The 19393-nt window shown below is 38.0% G+C and overlaps 1 protein-coding gene across 6 annotated transcripts in view; it reads right to left on the bottom strand.

The window, feature by feature from the left end:
* Positions 1–19393, bottom strand: part of FRMPD4 (FERM and PDZ domain containing 4) — a 416031-nt gene that overhangs the window by 61725 nt on the left and 334913 nt on the right. For 5 of the 6 annotated variants that reach the window (XM_074907141.1, XM_074907130.1, XM_074907150.1 and 2 more), the window contains exons 3-4: positions 7812–7972; positions 5588–5690 (exon numbers count right to left, since the gene is read on the bottom strand). In XM_074907141.1, the coding sequence (XP_074763242.1) occupies positions 5588–5690; positions 7812–7972 (264 nt within the window). Of the gene's footprint in view, positions 1–5587; positions 5691–7811; positions 7973–19393 lie in introns of those variants that run through there. The other variant, XM_074907171.1, reaches the window with a different exon arrangement.

A 19393-nucleotide genomic window follows, 5' to 3' on the forward strand; every position in this document is an offset into this window, starting at 1 on the left:
GGTCAGTATTGATTAAATTTATGTTAGTAGTTAATATGCAACACGCAGCCTGAAATCCTAAAGGGTTCCTTCTCTCCAGTCTTATGGTAATGCAAAATTAAAACAGAAATTCTACTGCAGAATTGAAAGAATCCTCCAGATCCTCCTGATGAAAATTTGCCATGACATTAACTTGACAAAGCAAGAGTTATTTCAGAAAGGCTTTTGAGTCATTTCTCTTAAATAGAAATTAGAGACAAGAAGGAAAAGCCCTTAATGAATTTCTCCTTTTTCAGTTCTTATTTTGCAATTAAAGTCTTTTAGTGGGATTCCACAGGACGTCAAATACTAATTTACTGCTGTTAGAATTTTAAGGAATGGACTAATCTAGCCTAATTTAGCAACCTAGAAGTCAGGTTTCTATTCTAACATAGTTTTCTGTGCTCCTTCTTTAGCCAGTGCATAAAAAAAGCTTTCTGCAACAGGACAGTTTATTCCAAAACAAGTATCTCTGATGAATCACCCTCTTCAGGTGTCCGTCTCTCCTCACAGGCTGCCTGGATAACAATTTTAATTGAAGTATGAACAAAATACCACTACTGTGCCCTACTTAGATTTTTCTTTATGGGGTAAACAGTACATCTGGGTGTCACTTAAAATTTCAGTAAAATATCTTGCTAAATATCTTTTAAACATTTTACATATGCTGGGATCCTTGTAGACTAATGTATATTCAGTGCAATCTAAGATAATCAAGTAAGTAATTCATGTTATAAAAATTACCTATAAACATATTATAAGGCAAATTATTTGACAGATATATTTCTTTAAGTGTTTTAAAAGATGGTTTGGTTGGTTCTTAAAAAAATACAAATTTAACATTAACCAATGATAATGAAATGCATGCACCTCTGAACAACCAATTAATTGATACAGTACATTAACACACCTAAAAATGTTAGTTTTGCATTGTTTTCACCTTCAAATATGCAAAAAATTGCTACACTGTGCAATGACTTTAATGTTATCTAGAAGTATTTATTGTTAAGTATGTGTGAAAAGCTTTAAATCACAGAATCTGTATCAGCAGTAAAAGAAAAATCAAGATAAGTAGCTCCTGCCACAATTCTGAACCAACTGCACTTCAAAAATATCTTCTTTCTTTAGTATTTTGTCTGATTGCTCTTTGCCTGGACTGAAACCATACATTTTTAGAAAATCAGTCTTGTTTCTTCCTCTTTTTTCTAACTTCAATAACTTTTTGTCTTGAATGGAACGTATCTAGACTGCAGCTGTAAGTGACACTTATAAAAGTGACCCTTTGTAAGGGAAAAGTAACTCTTTGTAAGGGAAACTATAAACATGACTTCTGGGTTTGTGCTTGAAAATAGCTCAGGAGAACATGGTGCAAAAGCCACTGACCATTACCCAGAAATAATGAGTCCTTATGTATTTTGTCTGTAAACCATACTGTATTTATACTTCTGCAACCTTGGCTTTCAAAGGACAACCTGAACACAAAACTTGCCAGTAAAGCAGAGCCAAATGAATTAGATGGATGAGAATGACCTACAGGGGATATTTATAATGAATACCCCTGATAATCTCAAGACCTGAGACCTCCTAGGATACAATAGTACCTCTCAATTCTTAAAAAACAAATCAAAATCTTTCGCCAGGTTCCTGCTCAGTACTCCCTGGAGTCAGCAGAGATGGCTTTAATACAGTTTTCTACTTAACAGAGCTTATTTTCAGTAATGAATGTTTAGAAAGCACAGACATAACTAAAATATTAAAATGCAATAAAGAGACAATGTGAAAATTTCTGTATTATCTTCTTTATCTTCTTGCATTTTTCTGTAGTAAAACCATTACACAAAAGGGACTTTAAAAGACTGGTCTATTTCTAACTCTGTAGGAGTAAAAGTACACAATTAATTTGGAGTTGATAGGAAAGGGGCTGAAGAAAAACAATTTATCTGAAAAAAACTGTTCTAACTTATTTCATAGAAATTTAGAAATAAAGCAAATTTTGCTTAGGGACATGCTTTTTCCTAATGAGAAAAGATTTAACTGACATTTTTCAGATACCCTTCTTGGTGGATGTTCGTAGATGTTCTGACTATTTTTTTTTATTTCTTGGATTTAAGAAAGATCATAGCAGAAATTCTCCTTTCCATTTTATTTTTCTTCAATAGCATAACTTTTTTCATAAGTAAATGTCCTGACAGTTTTCTTGGAAAACAATTAAATATTGCATTTCACTAAAAACTCTGTTTAACATTCAAGCTTGACTTATCATCTAACATTTATGTAGACTTTCGCTTGAAGTTTTAAGTCTTGATAAGCTTGCTCATCTGATTATGAAATCTGCCTTTTTCTTCTCATGCAGTTTGGTTTTTTTTTTTGTGTTTGGCATACTATGATCTTTATGTCTGTATTTTGAAAGTAGATTATTTTTTTCCACACTCTGTGTAATTATAAAGACAAATTATTTCTTAACTCTGCAAAAAGGTTTAAGGGAAAGCTGCAGAGAAATAGTCACAGAATTTCATATCATGAATATAAAATATACTAATCAGCAAGAGACCATGCAATCTCAGAAAAAAATATGGTGGAATATCAACTTTTCATTGACAAGCCACAGTGACCACATGATGGTACAAGTGTAAGATCCCGAGGGAGAGGAAGAGTACAAACTAAAGAGCAGCTTGTCCAGGGCACTGGTGGACAGAGTCCTCTGGGTTGCAGCTCTGAAAGGCCAGAGCTCAGTAGAGCTGGGTGATCTTCATGGGGAGCTTCCTCCAAGTGCCAGAACAGTCTGCTTCAATATGCAACGAAGTGGGCAGGCACAGCAAGACACCAGTGTGGCTCCACAGGGAAGGCCTGACAGAGACCCAGTGCAAAATAGAAGCCAACCAGAGATGGAAACGGGGAGAAGTTACCCAGGAGAAACCGAGAAGCCTTACCTGGCCAGGCAGGGATAGAGTTTGCAAAGCTCAGATGGCACTGAAACTGGTACAGGATGTGAAGGGTAACAAAAAGGGCTTCTACAGCTACATCAGCAGTGAAAGCCAAGGGAAATATGAACTTGCTGCTAAATGGGGTGGGCAGCCTAATGAAGGACACTGAAAAGGCTGAAGTACTCAACGCTTTCTTGGCTTTGTTCTTTAGTAGCAAGGTCTGCCAACCTGATCCCTAATCTTCGTGACAGAATTTAGGGAACAGAGGTAGACAAAGACTGAAGGGAATGCTTAGGCAAGAGGGACTCTCACAAGTCTATGGGCGTAGATGGGATGCATCTAAGGCTACTGAGGGAGTTGGTTCATGTCTTGTAAAAGCTGTTGTCTATCAGCTTTGAAAGGCCACTCGTTAAGAACTGAAACATCTGCCCAGTGTGGCTGTGTAATCTCCATCTTTGGAGATAATAAAAACTTAATTCAATAAGTGCTGAGCAGCCACATCTAACTTTGACACTAGCTTGCTTTGAGCAAGAGGTTAGACTGGATGATCTCCAGAAATCCCATCTCAATTCTTCTATGATTTTGTGATTGTGCCCATTGACTAACCTAGGCATCTAAAACATACTCATTGCTGACCACAGATACACTGCTACCAGCTGAAAAACAAGATTTCAAAATTGATTCCATTCACAATGAAAACTGCAAGCAACTGTTTTCAAAGTTCCAGATGTATCTAACTCATATGGAAACCTTCTATTATACAGAAGGGATTAGTTATTTCATTGGTGTAAAGAATTGCTTCTGCTATGGTTTCAGGACTGTATGCAACAGTGTCTAATCATTCCAGGTGTTCCCACTAGCACAAAAAGAAAGCTCTTCATTCAAATGCTATAAATATACAACCTCAATACATTTCACTCTGAGTCTCATCAAAGTTTGTGTTTCTTTCAAAATCCCAACAGCAGATAGATTATGAAAGCAGAGGTAGAATTACAGTGTAAGAAAAACGTCACCAAAAATTTCTCCTGGAATGCAACAACACTTAATTTAAGACACTACCTATGGAGTCAACATAATTGGGAAGGGTGACATTCTTATTCAGTTTCTCATTTGAAGGCAGAGAATCAGACACACAACAAACTCAGTTTCTCTCAGGTCTAATCAGTCTATTTTCCTTGTTGTTATTGCTACATATTGCTAGCAGCAGAGAAATGAGAGATCCTAATTCTGATTACTTACATACCAAATTATCAGGGAAAGAATGAAGACTGGAATATGATTGCTTTATGAAGAAACAAACACATCAAAAATGAGTTTAAGACCCATTTGTGAGGCTTATGCTGATGCTCAGTACAGAACATAGGACAGAAATGTATTAGGAACAGGACAGTTCCTGCAGCTCATGGGGTCTCTTCGTCACAAAACCCAAGAGTATCGAAGTTCCACCTTCATGTGCTGTGTTTCTGTTAGTTGACTTGGAGGTTAACACTTTTTTTAAAAAAAAAAATAATCTGAAAATGTATTGTATTTTGTCCAAACCCACCTAACACAGATAAAAGCATCAGTGTTGCTGGTATCTTTATAACATCTCTGTATCTCCTTTGGAAGTTTTCTTCCCAACTTAACCCCCATCAAATGAGCACCCATTTGCTCAAATTGTGATCTGCAAGAGGAGTACAACTAACATAGCACCTCCTTCCCAAATTTCTGGAAGTAAATGTAACTTTTCAGAATTACATGGGTAACATTGAGAACACAGACAGCTACGAGTTCTGAGGAGAGGTACATGCACAGTTAAAACCTGAGTATCTCCTAGGAATCAACGAGACCCACCAAATCTGAGTTTACACCAATGAGAAGGAAAATACAGAAACAAAACTGGTGTCCAGCAACCAGGCTACTGGAATTTAAAATAATAATTTTTATGTTTAATTTTTTTAATTACTGGTAGTTTTTCCATGCAATGCACTAACATTTCTTGTTACTCAAAATGCAAAGCTTATTATGTGAACATAATACATCCTGAGCACTTGTCAGTCCCTGTCCTCTCTTTCCTTCTACATCCCACCACAAATATTGACATTTCTCCTTTCCTGCACTCTCCAGGGTGACCTTTTCGTCTTGTTTTCTGCCTCCTATCTACACAGCTCTGCCTGCTCTTTTCACACAAACTCACTGACTTGCAATCCACCCAAACACTCTTTGAGCTTCCCTACATATTCCCATTTACATGCACACATCCACTCTTGAAAGTCACTCCACCACATTTTTTTTCCTCTTCACGTAAGACAGGCCTGACTCAATTTTCTTCATATAAAAAAAAAATGCAATAGAGCATCAGTAGTACTGCTCCGGGAATTATGTTTTCAACAACCCATACCAAAAATAAACACCAGGAGTGTCCTCTTCTGATACCCAAGTATTTTGGAACTGTTCCAATATCTTACTATATTTTTTCAGCTACCCAGAGGATGTTTAAGAGGACAATTTCAATACTAAAATACTTCACCATTCTTCATTATGACTAAAGTAACATTATTTTCTCTTTTCTCAGCCATGAGAAGGCAAGACTTGCTGTATTATCAAATGACTGCACAGGCAATAAGCCACTTGGTTCATAGTTTAAGTGACAGGACATCAATTACCTGACAAGGTCGATGACTCTCTCCCTTGGAGCAGTGCTGACTGGCTCATCATTAATCATTATGATTTGATCCCCTGGTATAAGCTTTCCTTCAGAGGGGCCGCCTGGAGAGGAATGAAAAAAAAAAGGATGTGTTAGCAGACCATTGTAAATTCACAGATTCACTATTGTTCACATACTATAAATGTTTTTTTCTTCAACTAATAGCATGTTTAGCACTAACAGTATTTCTGACATTACCAGTACTTCCTTACCACGAAAATCTTGAAAGCTAGTGGCTTAGCAGCTTCTACTGAAGCTCTTCAATTAAGTTCCAAACCCCCATCGAGCCACCTAAATATAAGGTCTCGATTTTCTGGATGGCCAAAAGGATGCATAAGAGGTGGTCTAATTCACCCTTTAAGGTGTGATCAACCATACCTTACTCAGCCTTGATCAATGTTCGTCTCATATTCTTGTAAGATTACCCTAAGGATGAGTCCTTGTTCTGTAAATAAATGATCATGTTTAACTACTGTTAAGATCAGGAAGTCTTTTTCCCTGGTGTCTACACCAGATCTTCCTTGTTGCCACACATTATTTCCTGTTCCAGGCAAAATGACACTAGAGAACATCATATTCATCTTTCCTATAAAACATCACTTACATATTTGAAAGTAATTCGCAGATCTCTGTCCTTTCCATTCTGGGCAAAACAAACCTTTTTTCTTCCATCTGAAGACAGTATATTTCTATACCTACAGTCTCTGAGTCTCTTTTGCTCTGGATTCCTACCACTTGGTGAACACAAGTTTTACATACATCTAAAACTACTGCCACTTTGTTAGACATAGATATTTAGCATTAGTCTGAGCAGACAATCAGACATGTACATGTCTGTGTACTTTGGATTCTGACACTGCTGAAACACAAATTGAGTTTATGCTTTATAAAACGCACATAATACTTTGCTTCTCAGCATGACTGCATGCCCAGAAGAGGGTCTGACAATGCAGCTGCTAGTGAAAAGATATATCCTCTCTAATATTCTGTCTTTAAACTCTGCAATGGTGATACATAAAAACCCCAATAATATTACCAATATGAAGATAAAATCTTAAAAGAAAATGTTTCAGTATCAAAACCAATTCATTTAACAGTTGAGCTAATGCTGTTCCTTTCCTGTTTGGTTTGAAAACTTTACTTCAATCATATATCCAGCATAAATGGATACAAATCCATGTGGGAGAATGTTGCCCTGAGATCATCTTTCCTCCTATTTACTTGGAACTGAATATACTAAACACATTTTCCAAACTGAACTTTACCATAAAACTACATTAATAATGCTTATTTGGGAGAAAAGAACTGTCTGGATCTAGTTCAAATATTATTTACACTGCTTGCTTCATCTGAAAGCAATACAAATATAATCAATGCACACACATGGGTAAATGACATCAGAACTTCACAAAGTCGATTTTGCCTCTCCTCTGGTCTCTGTGGGGGTTCTGAAGAACATATTGAACAGGAGCAAAGTCAAATCCCTGTCCTTGGCTCCAAGGCAATTTTATGTAACAACTGAACTTTTAAGCATAGTGAGCAGGAGCCCGCTATTCAGAAGACTGATTAGTCCCAGGTCTGGTCCCCCATAAATTCAAAACCACCACAAACATCACTAGTTTTCATTCCAGGTAAGGTGTTTAGGGATCTGTTTTGACCTGGCTTTTTTGCCACATAGTTATACAGAAGTATCTGTTAAAAACATCAGCCAGCATAACACCAGATTTTTCAAAAAGAAACAGAACCAATTATTATAGTTAGAAACCTAGTTCTTCTAGGGAAGCTGATGATAAAAAGAATGAAAAATATGTAAATTTTAATCTTGCAACTCAACATACCCCTTGCTAACACCGATTCAATGGCAATGAAGGTGATATCAAACCAATATAAACACAACAGGAAGAAGATCTTCTTTCCTCGAATGAAGTGGGTCAGCCTTTTTCAGGCAAACAATAGTAATGGCTCACAGAAATAACCTAAAACTGGCTTTTTGTTAACACATTTACAGCACATTCAAAGATGAGGGCAAGAAGGGAAACTACTGGGTAATACAAAGCTTAAAATCCTCCCTAGTATTTGTGATTACTTTGTCTACATTTTAACAGTACTCAAATTTGTAACTGTATTTCATCTCAGTAGATTAAGTCCAAGTTCGCTTCTGGGATCAGGTGGGGAAAACATACCTGGTGTTACTGAGCGTACAACAACTGGCTTTTCACTACCAGCCACAAACCCAAATCCTAGCACAGGATCCCTCCTCATCTCCACTTTCCGAGGGGCTGGAGGGGTTATTTGGCAGCTCTCTATTCGAGGGTCTTCAAATGTGGCTGATTGTGTCATGTGACTGTGAAAAAAAAAAAAAAAAAAAAGATGGAAAAAGGAAAAAAATCATTAAAACATGATTTTGTGGCATCTACCTGAGCCAAGCAATTTCTGCAACGATGTGAGATGAATATCTGAAATGTTCTCACTACAAGAACTTAAACATTAATGTAATAATTTTCTGTTAATTTTCTTACACATAAAGTAATAATGTTTCTGGCAGGTCTCAAATACTAATCAATAGTATCAACCTATAAAGAGGTCTCTCTCTGACAGCATACATTTAATCATACCCCATATATGAAAGAAAAATAACCCCAAAATAAAGCCTTTTGTCATCTGTGCTTGAATTTTTCATCCTTCATTTTTTGGAATGGAAAATAATAGAGTGACCTACTCATAATGTAAAACATAACAATTAGAGTCTGCCAGCCTTTTGCAAGATGAGAGGACAGACATTTAAATTGGTTTTCTAAAACGTTAAGCAAGTTTCCAAGCTGGGTCCTCTCAAACAGACTACCTAAGTCACAGGTAACAGCTCTATATTTACTATTCAGGTAAACTCTCTGCAGTCACTCCAAACTGTTTCAGAGCAAAAAAACCACGAATACTATGAAAATATATTTATTAGCAATGACTAAAATACTTTCAGCTATAAGGTTATGACAAAGCTTACTTGTTGTACCTAGAATAAAAAATTTTCATGGCTGCAGGGAAAGATCTTGATTTTTGAAGCAGAAAATAAGAAGGAAGAAAGCTACCCAACATCACATATCCATGAAAGAGCTCATGGTTTAAAAGCATAGAGACTTCTAAGTTAACATTCATAATAAATACTGAAATGAGAGTGATGCTGTATGCAGACTGAACCAGAACATACTTTGTGTTTCCCACCCAAAGCCTGGAGCTCCCTGCTCACACAGCTACTAATTCCCAGTGCTAATTAGACAAGACAAGCAGACTGCTCCAGTGTCATACCCTTCCAGATGTCATTAATTGAACTCATGTGCTTCAGGAAACCTAGTCACCACTGCAGACAACAAGCAATACCTGGTCAGTGTAGCATGAAGACAGACTACAGCCCATGGCATCAGGTTATTCAGTCTTGACAGAGCTCAGACAGTAATTTTTTTAGCTGCCTGGTCAAGAGTTAACTTTTTTTTAATCTTCATGAGACTGTAAATCTGTAGGTGCTGTATTAACTCCAGGTCTCAGTGGATAAACACAGTAGACAAACAGAGCCAAGTCCCAACCCTGTCTGCAGGAAGGGCACAGGCTCTTGCACTGAGAAAGGTAATGGCCAAGTGCCCAACCTAAGAATGCCGCAAAGCACATCAGAGAGGCAGATAGCCCTACAGCAGTAGGCAGTATCATTGCTTTGAAAGTTAGTCTCCTCATAAATAATTAACAATATGAAAATCAAGCAATTTTCTCATGTCCTTGATTATCTTACACATAATGTTATGAAAGTAAGGGGACATCCCATGTGACCAGAATTGTTGCTCTCACCTCCTGTCCCTTTTCTACCTTCAAATACAATTCCCTGAAGAACTCCAGACAGGCAGTCCATAAGGAGAAAGGCATCATTCAGAGATCTGTTTTCAGCATCAATGACATGCAAAAACTTCTCTGATCTTTCCCCAACACACACAGCTTGGGCAAGACATCAGTTTCCATTCTCTCCATGGTCTGCTTCTATTACTGATACACAGAAGAGCAGCAAAATCTCAGTAAACTCTCAGTGGGAGTTTATTCCTATGACTGGATTCTTCTAGGGCTTTTCTTCAAAGAAACTCTCTATCCCTATCACTAGATTCAGTCTACCTAAGAGTAACATGCTGTCTTTTATGCATATGATCAGAGGTAGCAGAAGCTGCTTCCTTACAAAAATAGGGGAGAGAGAAATCTCTGTGCATTCCTAGTATCTGCATAAGGTGAAGTCAGCGAAGAAAATATATTTTCTTTTACTAGGTAGAGCATCACATCTGATACTTCGTTCCTCTCCTGTTCCTCCAGATTTTGTCAATTCATTTTGATAATTTTCTATTATGTTTAACTGTTAGAAAATCCAGTTTCATGCAAACTCTCCATGAAATCTATCTCTAAAACCTCCCAGTCACCCTCCTCCCCATGAACTCCTAATTATGATTTGGGCTTCTAGATATTCAAACATTTTGTCTTTCAAATGGGATACTTTCTGAGGTGTCGTTGGTATTTCAAAACCTATCTATTTCAACTTCTAAACTTTGTTTTGGTAGATAATAGTAAACTACATTTGTCACCTCTTTTAGGTGACAGCCTTACCAAACTTCCCACAAAGTTAAATTCTTCTTTCTACTCATTTCTTTCTAATAGCCATTTCCATTTTTGTAACTGGGGAACTCCAAGCTGATGCTGTTTTCAATGAGGAAACGCCATATTTACTCCATATTTGCCCCATATTTACTACATATTTACCCCATATTTAAAGAACTTAAAAATACCACTATACTGCTTGAGCCTTTGAGAACTGCTTTCCTGCCATTGCTCTCTCCTCAAGCACTTGTACAGTCTGGTTTGAAAACTAAATCATGAAGAAAAAAAACCCCAAACAATCCCTGAAAAACCCCACCAGTAGCTGCACTTCAGATAACAAATTCCAAGAGCAGACTTAGAGATTTGCTCAAAAGAGCAGCTCTGCTGCAGGATGTCTCACTCCAGGCATTGCATCGGCTTGTACCAAGAATCTGCAGCAGCACAGCATCAGTTATTCAAAGCCAAAGCAAGAGGATCAGTGAGGAACAGTCCATCATGATTCTGAGTGGCGCAGCAGGTTTTATTGATTTTTAAGGTTATCCACCTTCAAATACATCAACTAAAAAGACTGTATCTCACGCTTCCACAGCTTGCTGCGTCAGATACTTCTTGTATCATTCAGTATGTTGGAAGTGTATTTCAAGAGAGCAGCAAGATAGATGAATACAATCCCAGAAGAGATTAGATGAATACTCAAAGCTTTGTGTGATGGCACGTTGACAAACCTGCTTCCTCCCGTGGCTAGTTCATTATTGAGATGCCACTTGTAGTACCATAGTTCAAGACTAATTTGAATTTTGCATTAATTGGAGGTATTTGATCTCCATCTCAGCTATGGAAAATACTGACTCCTGAAGAATAACTATGCTGAGAGTTCTAAACCAGAATTTAATAAACTTAGACTCAAAACAGCTACCCTGGGGAACCTTACACAGAGCATCAGTTCAACAGTGAAACATAAGAATAACTCCATCACTGCAAGCTTCCCATTTGCTTCAAACACGCTAAAAAATGTGTTTAGATGGTACTATGGTTAGATCATACCTAAGATTTACTTTTCTGAAGAAAAAATGGAAGAAAAAGAAAAAGACTGAGATATTGAGTATGAACTGTTCTTTCCACACACACAAACGCAAGCTGCCCTTAGATTGCATTTTCAAAGAGAGATACCGATTTCCTACCATTTTCAATGACTGAGATGATGTGCCTGCTTTACAAAAGGCTATCTTCTCTTATTGTGAGCAGTGGGAGACAGCTGTCATTATTAAGGAGAGTAATTCTTAGAGAACTTCTTGAATGGAGATTTTATATACCAGTCTCTTCTGAGAGATAAACTACCAGGTACGGAAAATCATAGCAGAAGTGTAATTCCAAGTACTTACTCTCAAAAGCTCTCTGTGGCAACTACTTTACTCAAAAGAGAGGGTACCAGGGGAAATGAGAGAGAAGGCACCTGAGTGTGCATGCACCGACACACAGAGCAGAATGGAGGCACTGCAGGGTGGCGTAAAATTCATGTGCACACTCATCCATAAAGGGGCCTATAGTGACTGAAGGAGGAAGAAAATTAGGAAAACAAAACATCTTGGGGAACACTGATCAGCTGAAACAAGACACCCAGCATCTGCAAACACAATTCAGCCGCCCAGGACATTATGGGGAGACTAACGTAACAAGTGCATACCTGAATTTACGCTCAGGAAAAGTTGGAGGTATGGTTTAAGGCTGGCACTTTGAATCTTCACATCATTAGCTTCATAATAATTAACTTGGTAACACTTTTGATGGAAACCTTCTTAGTGTTTTCCTCATTCAAATTACACACTGAATAACCCAAGGAATAACTACACAAAGACTGCAACTCAAATGAGAGCTTGATTTAATAATGTGTGTTAGTAATTAAAAGCAAAGTTTCTGAACAAAATGTTTTTTCAGCCTGTGGCAGCTAAGAAAGCCTGTCCTCAGCAACTGAAATTTGTTATGCGGGATTTTGCACTTCCATGGGAAAATCCTTAGGGGTCTAGCTCTTCAAGAAACTGAAAAATATGGCATGAATCCAGTGAACCTGGTTATGATAAACATTATTTTGGAAATACATAACAAAGACACCCAAATAACTTCAGCTCCATTCTGCAATGATATTAAAAAAAAACCAACAAAACAACCCCCCCAAAAAAAGAGCCAAAAAAGTAAGACCTCAAGGTGAGTTTAATACAGCTGCACGCCCACAAACACTTAAAACATCTTAACCGTAATCAAATGTCTGTTGCATCATATCATGACAGCATGGAGACAGCCTGCATTTTGGTGTTTCATTTTGTATTTCCATATTACAGCTTGTTTCAGTTACTTCAATGGTTAACACCAATTCTCAATTTTGAGGGTTTTGATCCTTAGCTTTTAAATAGTTACAATGTCTCTGCTACACAGATTGATTTAACTACAAAATAGACTCTTTTTTGACTTGAAACACAGCAGGTGTAATCCTGGTCAATGACAGAGATAAGTCTGTGGAAATGTCAAACCACTCATGGGCTGATGAGTGGAAGTGGGTGAGGAGGATAGAGATAAGGACTTTCTATCAAAGGTTTAATTCAGAAATAACAAAACCACTTCAAAATGTGGAGCACTGTTAAAATCCTGTCTCATTAGCTGAGAGGAGGTGGAGGATCTGTTTTGTTGATTGCAGTTGTGATTTTCAAAACAACCATTTCAAGTTAAGGACACTGAACAAACCTTCATTTCCAACTGTCCATCTGACATGTCCATCTGAGACCATGAGACCCTGCCCATCCTGCCCCAAAACTGCATCTTGGTTCATACTCTATTAAGAGCCTTGGGTTTTGCACTCAAAGTGTCCTTTGCAAATGGAAGTCATAGAAATTAGTGCAACAACAAAAGCAAGTAGATTTGATTCTGACGCAGTCGTCTATCTTCAGGAATTAGGTGTAAGTAAAATGGCTTGAGACTCAAGACAGTATTATGGAAACTGATAACAACATGACAGTATTTTATAGTTTTCCCTTTGAAAACCTGGGAAGTCTATCAAAGCAATGATGACAGTTAAAAGGAAACCATCATAGGTGAGAACAAATACACAAACTCTCCAGATGACTGACCTTCATTTACTTATCTTAGTAGCTAAATATGAAAATTAGACCGACCTTCCTTCCTTCCTTCCTTCCTTCCTTCCTTCCTTCCTTCCTTCCTTCCTTCCTTCCCTCCTTCCTTCCTTCCTTCCCTCCCTCCCTCCCTCCCTCCCTCCCTCCTCTCCTCAAGTTCCTGCCACCTCTCCGTATACCTCCAGTTAATTTATTTTATCCAAGAAATCCCACAAGAATTATTAAGAACTAGGACACAAGTGTCAAAATCATGCATCAACTGTATCTGTCTTCTACTTGGAAATGACATGTCAGAAAAAAAAGTGCCCAAATAGTTATTACATTGTTAACTAAAATTGCTGCTCCTACAGAGAATCTGGGGGCTTGACAAACTCTTTTTTGCTCCATTTTGCATCAAACCAGAGCGTTGCTCACAGCTTCAGAGTTCTTTTTAGAAATATTCAACAGACAAAAGGGGTTTTTTTTGGCTGTTCAAAAAGGAGTCGGCATTTAACACTTTAATAAAATATTCCCTACATTTTCACTATTTTTATGCAGGTGTGTATGTTGAGAAGTCAGTATCACAGGCACAAAATATAACTGGGGAGATTTATCAGATTTTTTTTTTTTTCCCCCTTCTTTCTAGGACTATTTTTCTGCCCCGGTGTCAATTCTATTTTTTTCATAAGCTTCTTCAGCAGTTAGATTCTCTAAAGTCAGGTCATTTTATAGCACCCTAGAAAATGTTTGGCATATGCCATCTGGATGAACATATGGTAAAAATGTAATTAGAAAGAAAAAGGTTTGCTGGTTTCAGAAGAAGTTGGTGACAGCTTTTTGATAAAATTGGATACAGGGAAATCTGACACGTAAAGAATTTCAAAATCCACTCTTCCTCCGCTGCCGGGCACGATGTGCAATCTAAAGCAAGACAAAGTGAAGCAAAATCTCAGTGAATAAAACTGACATGAATACAAATTTAGAGGGATAAAAAGATTTATGCCTAGGTCCAGGAAGGCACTGGGAGAAATACACTGAAAGTATATTTTAGGATGACAACACTCATATTAAGAATATTATATGTGTAATATGTGAATGCTTCTTCAATCTGTATATACTGTATATGAATGCTATATATTGGGAAGAAAACAAACTTATGTACTTGAATCCCACAAAGACATGGAAATAAGCCTCAAGCCCTGACCTGCAGACTAGCAGTTGTTTGGTTTGAGTTTTGTATCTACAGATTGCCAGAGAGGTTCTTTTTTATTTTTCTTCTCTCAGGATGGCCACAAGCATTTCTGGAGCTCTGTTCATGATGAACATTGAGTTTTCTGCCTGCTGTATTGAGATGGGGCTTTCCAGGCACGAGCCAAATAGCAGAAATTGCATAGAAACATCTCAGTGAAAATTGGCCACGGCAAAGAAAAGGCCACAGAAGATGTGAAGGGACCCTGCAGAGGAGTTATGAATATCACACGATGAGTACAGAACAAAAAAAGGACAAGAATGGAAAAACAAAAATGTTTTCAGTAATTGACAATGTTAGAAAAAAAATCTCAAAGGAGAATCTCTCCCAAAGAAAGAAAACAGGAGCTACCAGCAACACTGGCCACCTGAATGCTGGAATTGCCTTCTCAGTAAGCAGAGCATGATGCCAGCCTCTGCCCTCCTTACTGACTGAAATGCGCAGCCAACATTGGCGCAATGACGATGAGTATGTGTAAACTGCACTCATACACATATGGCATATGATGCATCCTGACAGCCCCCCCCCTTCATGTGTAATTATGCTGCTACATACTGTACTGAATGGGATTTCTGCATCCAGTATTTTTTCTTGGCAGCCTTTTTGCACCAGGGTGACACTGGCTTCAGCAGAGATGCTCCTCATTTGAAAGCCTTCTAAGTGGAAAGAGATTCAGTGGCTCACTCTGTTGGCTTGAGCAGGTTTTCATAGTGAAAAGAAGCTCACAAATTATTCATATGTAATAGACTGTGGTTGAAGAGCCAACCACAAGCAATTAAAGGGCAAGCCCTGTGTTGGGCCTGTGTGGGCACAGGGAAACCTCACCATTGGAAGGAGCAAGGCAGCAGAAAAGGCTGGGACTATCAACAGCTATTTATATCAAGGACCCCAAATTCATCACCAACTGGGCCTTGCCTTTTCCTGGAACAGAGATTTAGCACCCCACCAAGTCACTGGCATTTCCTTCTTTTCAGCAAGTTGGCTTTCATGTATGCATCATGGGCTGGTGGTGCAGCTTGGGGAGGCAGGGTGTTTGGCCACCTACCTGGCCCAGGTCCTTCAAGAAGGAAATAGGGTGAGATGTTTTTGTTAGAAATTAGAATTACTGGCTTTCCTCCAAAGCAGGAATTTGTTACACTTGCTGGGGTAGGATTTGAAGTGCACCTTTTTTTCCCCACGAAAGGCATTTTTCTTAATGTGATCTGAGTAACTCCATTTAGGACAGCAAACTACATTGAGACCTTTAAAGAGGAGCTGAAATGTAGCTTTTCATTATCTTCTATACATGCATCAATAAACCCTGTTACAACTAAAGACATAGCAAGGGAATAAAAGATTTACTGAACTGTAAATACACAGTAAATTCATTTAGGTCAAAAGTGTCCTCTGGAATACAGAACAAACAATTCCTATTCGTCTTGCTTCTTAGAAGTTTCACACTAACCCCATCAACAGCAATCTGTTGGCTCATGCCTAGCTGAGCTCTGCAGCAAACAGCCCAGACCTACGCTGAAGGCTACCAGTATTTCTCACCCAGAGAGGAAAAGGAGCTGCCATCTACAACTCAACACGAATGATTTGTCCAACTGGAATGTTAAAAAAAGAAGGGATGAGAAACACCATGGAAATAAGTTTTAAGGTGCTGATTAGATTAAGAAAACTCCTGACTAAAAAAATCTGGTCTGGTGCAGTGCTGGAGGTTTGCTCTGACATGTGCATGTCACTCTCTGTAAACGCTAAGTGTGGGTACCCTAATAACATGGTAAGAAGACAGAATCCAGATTTAATGTGCCCACTGTAACCCCATGGTACAGCTGGGTTTCGAATGAATAAAAAGCTGAAATACCAAAGCCCCTGCTTCAGCATCTCTGTATGTGCCTAACTCCCGGTAACTCAGGACAGTTATGAGCATATGGAAGTAATCACTTACAACAGAAGTAAAACCCATTTGTTTCTCCTTTGAACTTAATCTTCCTCATTCCTTCAGCAACTGAATGGATAAGCAGGTCACAGAAAGGGCTCTAAATTATCTACTCACTTCCTTCCCTTTAAGAGTTTCCACTGGAAGGCTCCTGAACCAACGCCAGCCCTTCTGGTGGTGCCATATCGACACAGAATTTCATCTATTGCCTCTTCAGCAAAACACAGACTTTCTCAGGTGGAAACTAAACATCAGCTGGAAGCAGCCATCAGGCAAGGGTAGCGACATATGTGTTAGTAGATGCAAAGTAGGTACTCAATACTGCAGCAGCCTAGTTTATCCCCCGTTACGTATTTGAAGGTTCAGGGATATAAACTACTATATCATTCTGGTGCATACAGCTCTCTGCTCTCAGCAGCAGGTTGGAGAGTTGATTTCAGCAAAGGGCAACATGGCAACCCAGCTAGAAACGTGAGTTTCTCTGAGCCCAGGGACACATGGAGAAGCAATCTGTATGTCAGTACAATGGAGCTGTCTCCAGTTTCCCATGCCAGATATGAATTCTCTTCCCTGGAGACTTGAGCACAGGGAAGCTTCGAAAGTTGCTGTGCTTTTATAAAGAAGTCCAACTTCTGCACTGAAGCATGGAGTGCAAAAAAAAGCTTTTCATTCCCTGGCTACCAGACAGAAGTGAGTTTATGTAAAGTGAAAAGGAGCTACAAGCAACCAAGCTGTATAGAATGAATTTAAAAGGTTTTCATAATAACTCATAAAAGATCCATGTTCTGTAACCAAGTCTTCACAGTCAGTCTTCAAAGTAAATCTTCTAATTCTGTTAACAACTCCAGAGAAGGCTTTCAGGACAGAGAGGAAAAAGAGAAACCGTCTCTTTCTTTCCCTTTTAACAACATACAAATAGAGAGGATTACTCTTCTTGACTGCTGATTTGGGAGCATGCCATTATTACTATTCAGCAATGCAAAATGAGAAAGAGAACTTAATTGAAATAATCTAGAACGACAGATTGCACTGATGGGAGGTGAGGCTGCCAGATAGAGCTGTCACACGAAAATTAAACTTGGAATATAGAAAGGAGAAAAAATCAGGTCCGTTTGATTTTTTTTTTTTTTTTTTTTACCTGATAGATTATTCACTATACTTCAGCACAATATGGCTGAATGATTTTTCTGGGCCTACTTTTTAATTTCAAAGTAAGTTGCTAACCTTTCTAAGTGAGAGCACTTCTAGTAACCACAGGGAATTTTATGTACCTTAAAAATAGGGGTGCTGCTGATCATATTTCAGCTTCATTATATCCAGGAAGCTTTCACTAAAGCCTGTGGGTAAATTCTATTTACCTATATACGAAAAAAATACCCAACTACTAATACATAATGTTTGACAGTATTTATATAAATATTATTAAAGACAGTATGCATGCTAATGATGTACAAGCAACATTACTTCCTTGAATTCATAACTACCAGCAAGCTTCCTCAAGAGGTAAAGGAGCTAAAAGGCAGTACTTGACATTTCAAAACAGGCCTCTTGGGGTTAAATTGGGTTGACAGCTGCTCTAGGGAAGCCTATTCAGATAGAAACCCCCTGCTCATGGATAAAGAAAAAGGTGAAACAGAAGTGTTACCTACGGTAACCTTGATAAAAAAAAAAAAAAAAAATTATAATGGAAGTTACAGCCAGGCTGATCAGCACATCAAACCTCCCCTTTCATCTTGAGAAGTCCCAATTCACTGTAAACAGATAGTGGAAGCTCTTATTAAGGAATGCAAACTAAATGTGCCAGAATGGGAGTTGAGGCACCATGGAATGAAGGTCATGGGTTTTAGTGAAACACTGATTTCAAAGCATAAGGAAGTGAAAGAAAATGCTGTTAGGGACTCAAAAAGGAGAAGTGTGTATACGCAGATGCAGCTGGGATGCTTTGTCCCCGGGAGTGGCTGAGTCAGTACAACAGAGTAACAAACATTGGTCACAAAATCCTACATGCAAAACACAGGAATTTATTGTGCTAGTTAATAATCAGCCAACATCTCACCCAACTTTAGCAATATTACTAATATATCAAATATATACAAGATTACTGACACATTTTAATATAAATATTTATTGTGTAATCTGGTTACACGGCCAAATTTTTTGTTCACTCTAGCAGTTTCTAACAAGAATCACAATTTTAGGTGAAGTTCCTGTGAAGTTTAAGACACTGTGATTATGCTCTTCTCTACAGAGAAAAGCAAATCTTTATGACTTCTGAAATAAACCAAGAAACAAATAGGTAGAGTGAGCTATGTAAGTCTTGTCTACACAGTGACAGTCACAGACTAGTGTCTCACTAGCAGACCAAAATGATAAAACCAAAGAAGAGTATTTAGAGAAATTTTCTCTTTTAATACTGCACGTTGCTCTTCTACTATTTGTCACCTCTCACTTTTTTTTTTCATTTTTAAGACAAAGCTACCATTTTGAGAAAAATGTAACAAATGACAAAATTAAGGAATTAAATTTCTTCTGCAATATATGCAGCAGATATTAAGATTTTTCTTTTCCTTATTGTAAAAAATACAGAGTAGAGCTTTACAAGGTTTCTAAGTAGGCATTTACTTTTGATGAGGAAGGAATACAAAAATTTTAATACAGCATTTTTGCATTTTAAAAAGAGCACATAAAACTAAAGCTTAATTACCATTGCATTATAATTGGCGCAATCTTATGAAAAATGCAGTCATTATACATGTAATAAACTCTTAACAAAGAATGCAAGAAGTGGCATAAATAAGCTTAATGTCAGAAATTCTTAAAAATTAATTCTACCAATAGATAATTAAGTTCTACAAGCCTCACCTTTGAACTCTGACC

This window comes from Athene noctua, chromosome 1, assembly GCF_965140245.1.
Source record: "Athene noctua chromosome 1, bAthNoc1.hap1.1, whole genome shotgun sequence".
NCBI classification, from domain to species: domain Eukaryota; kingdom Metazoa; phylum Chordata; class Aves; order Strigiformes; family Strigidae; genus Athene; species Athene noctua.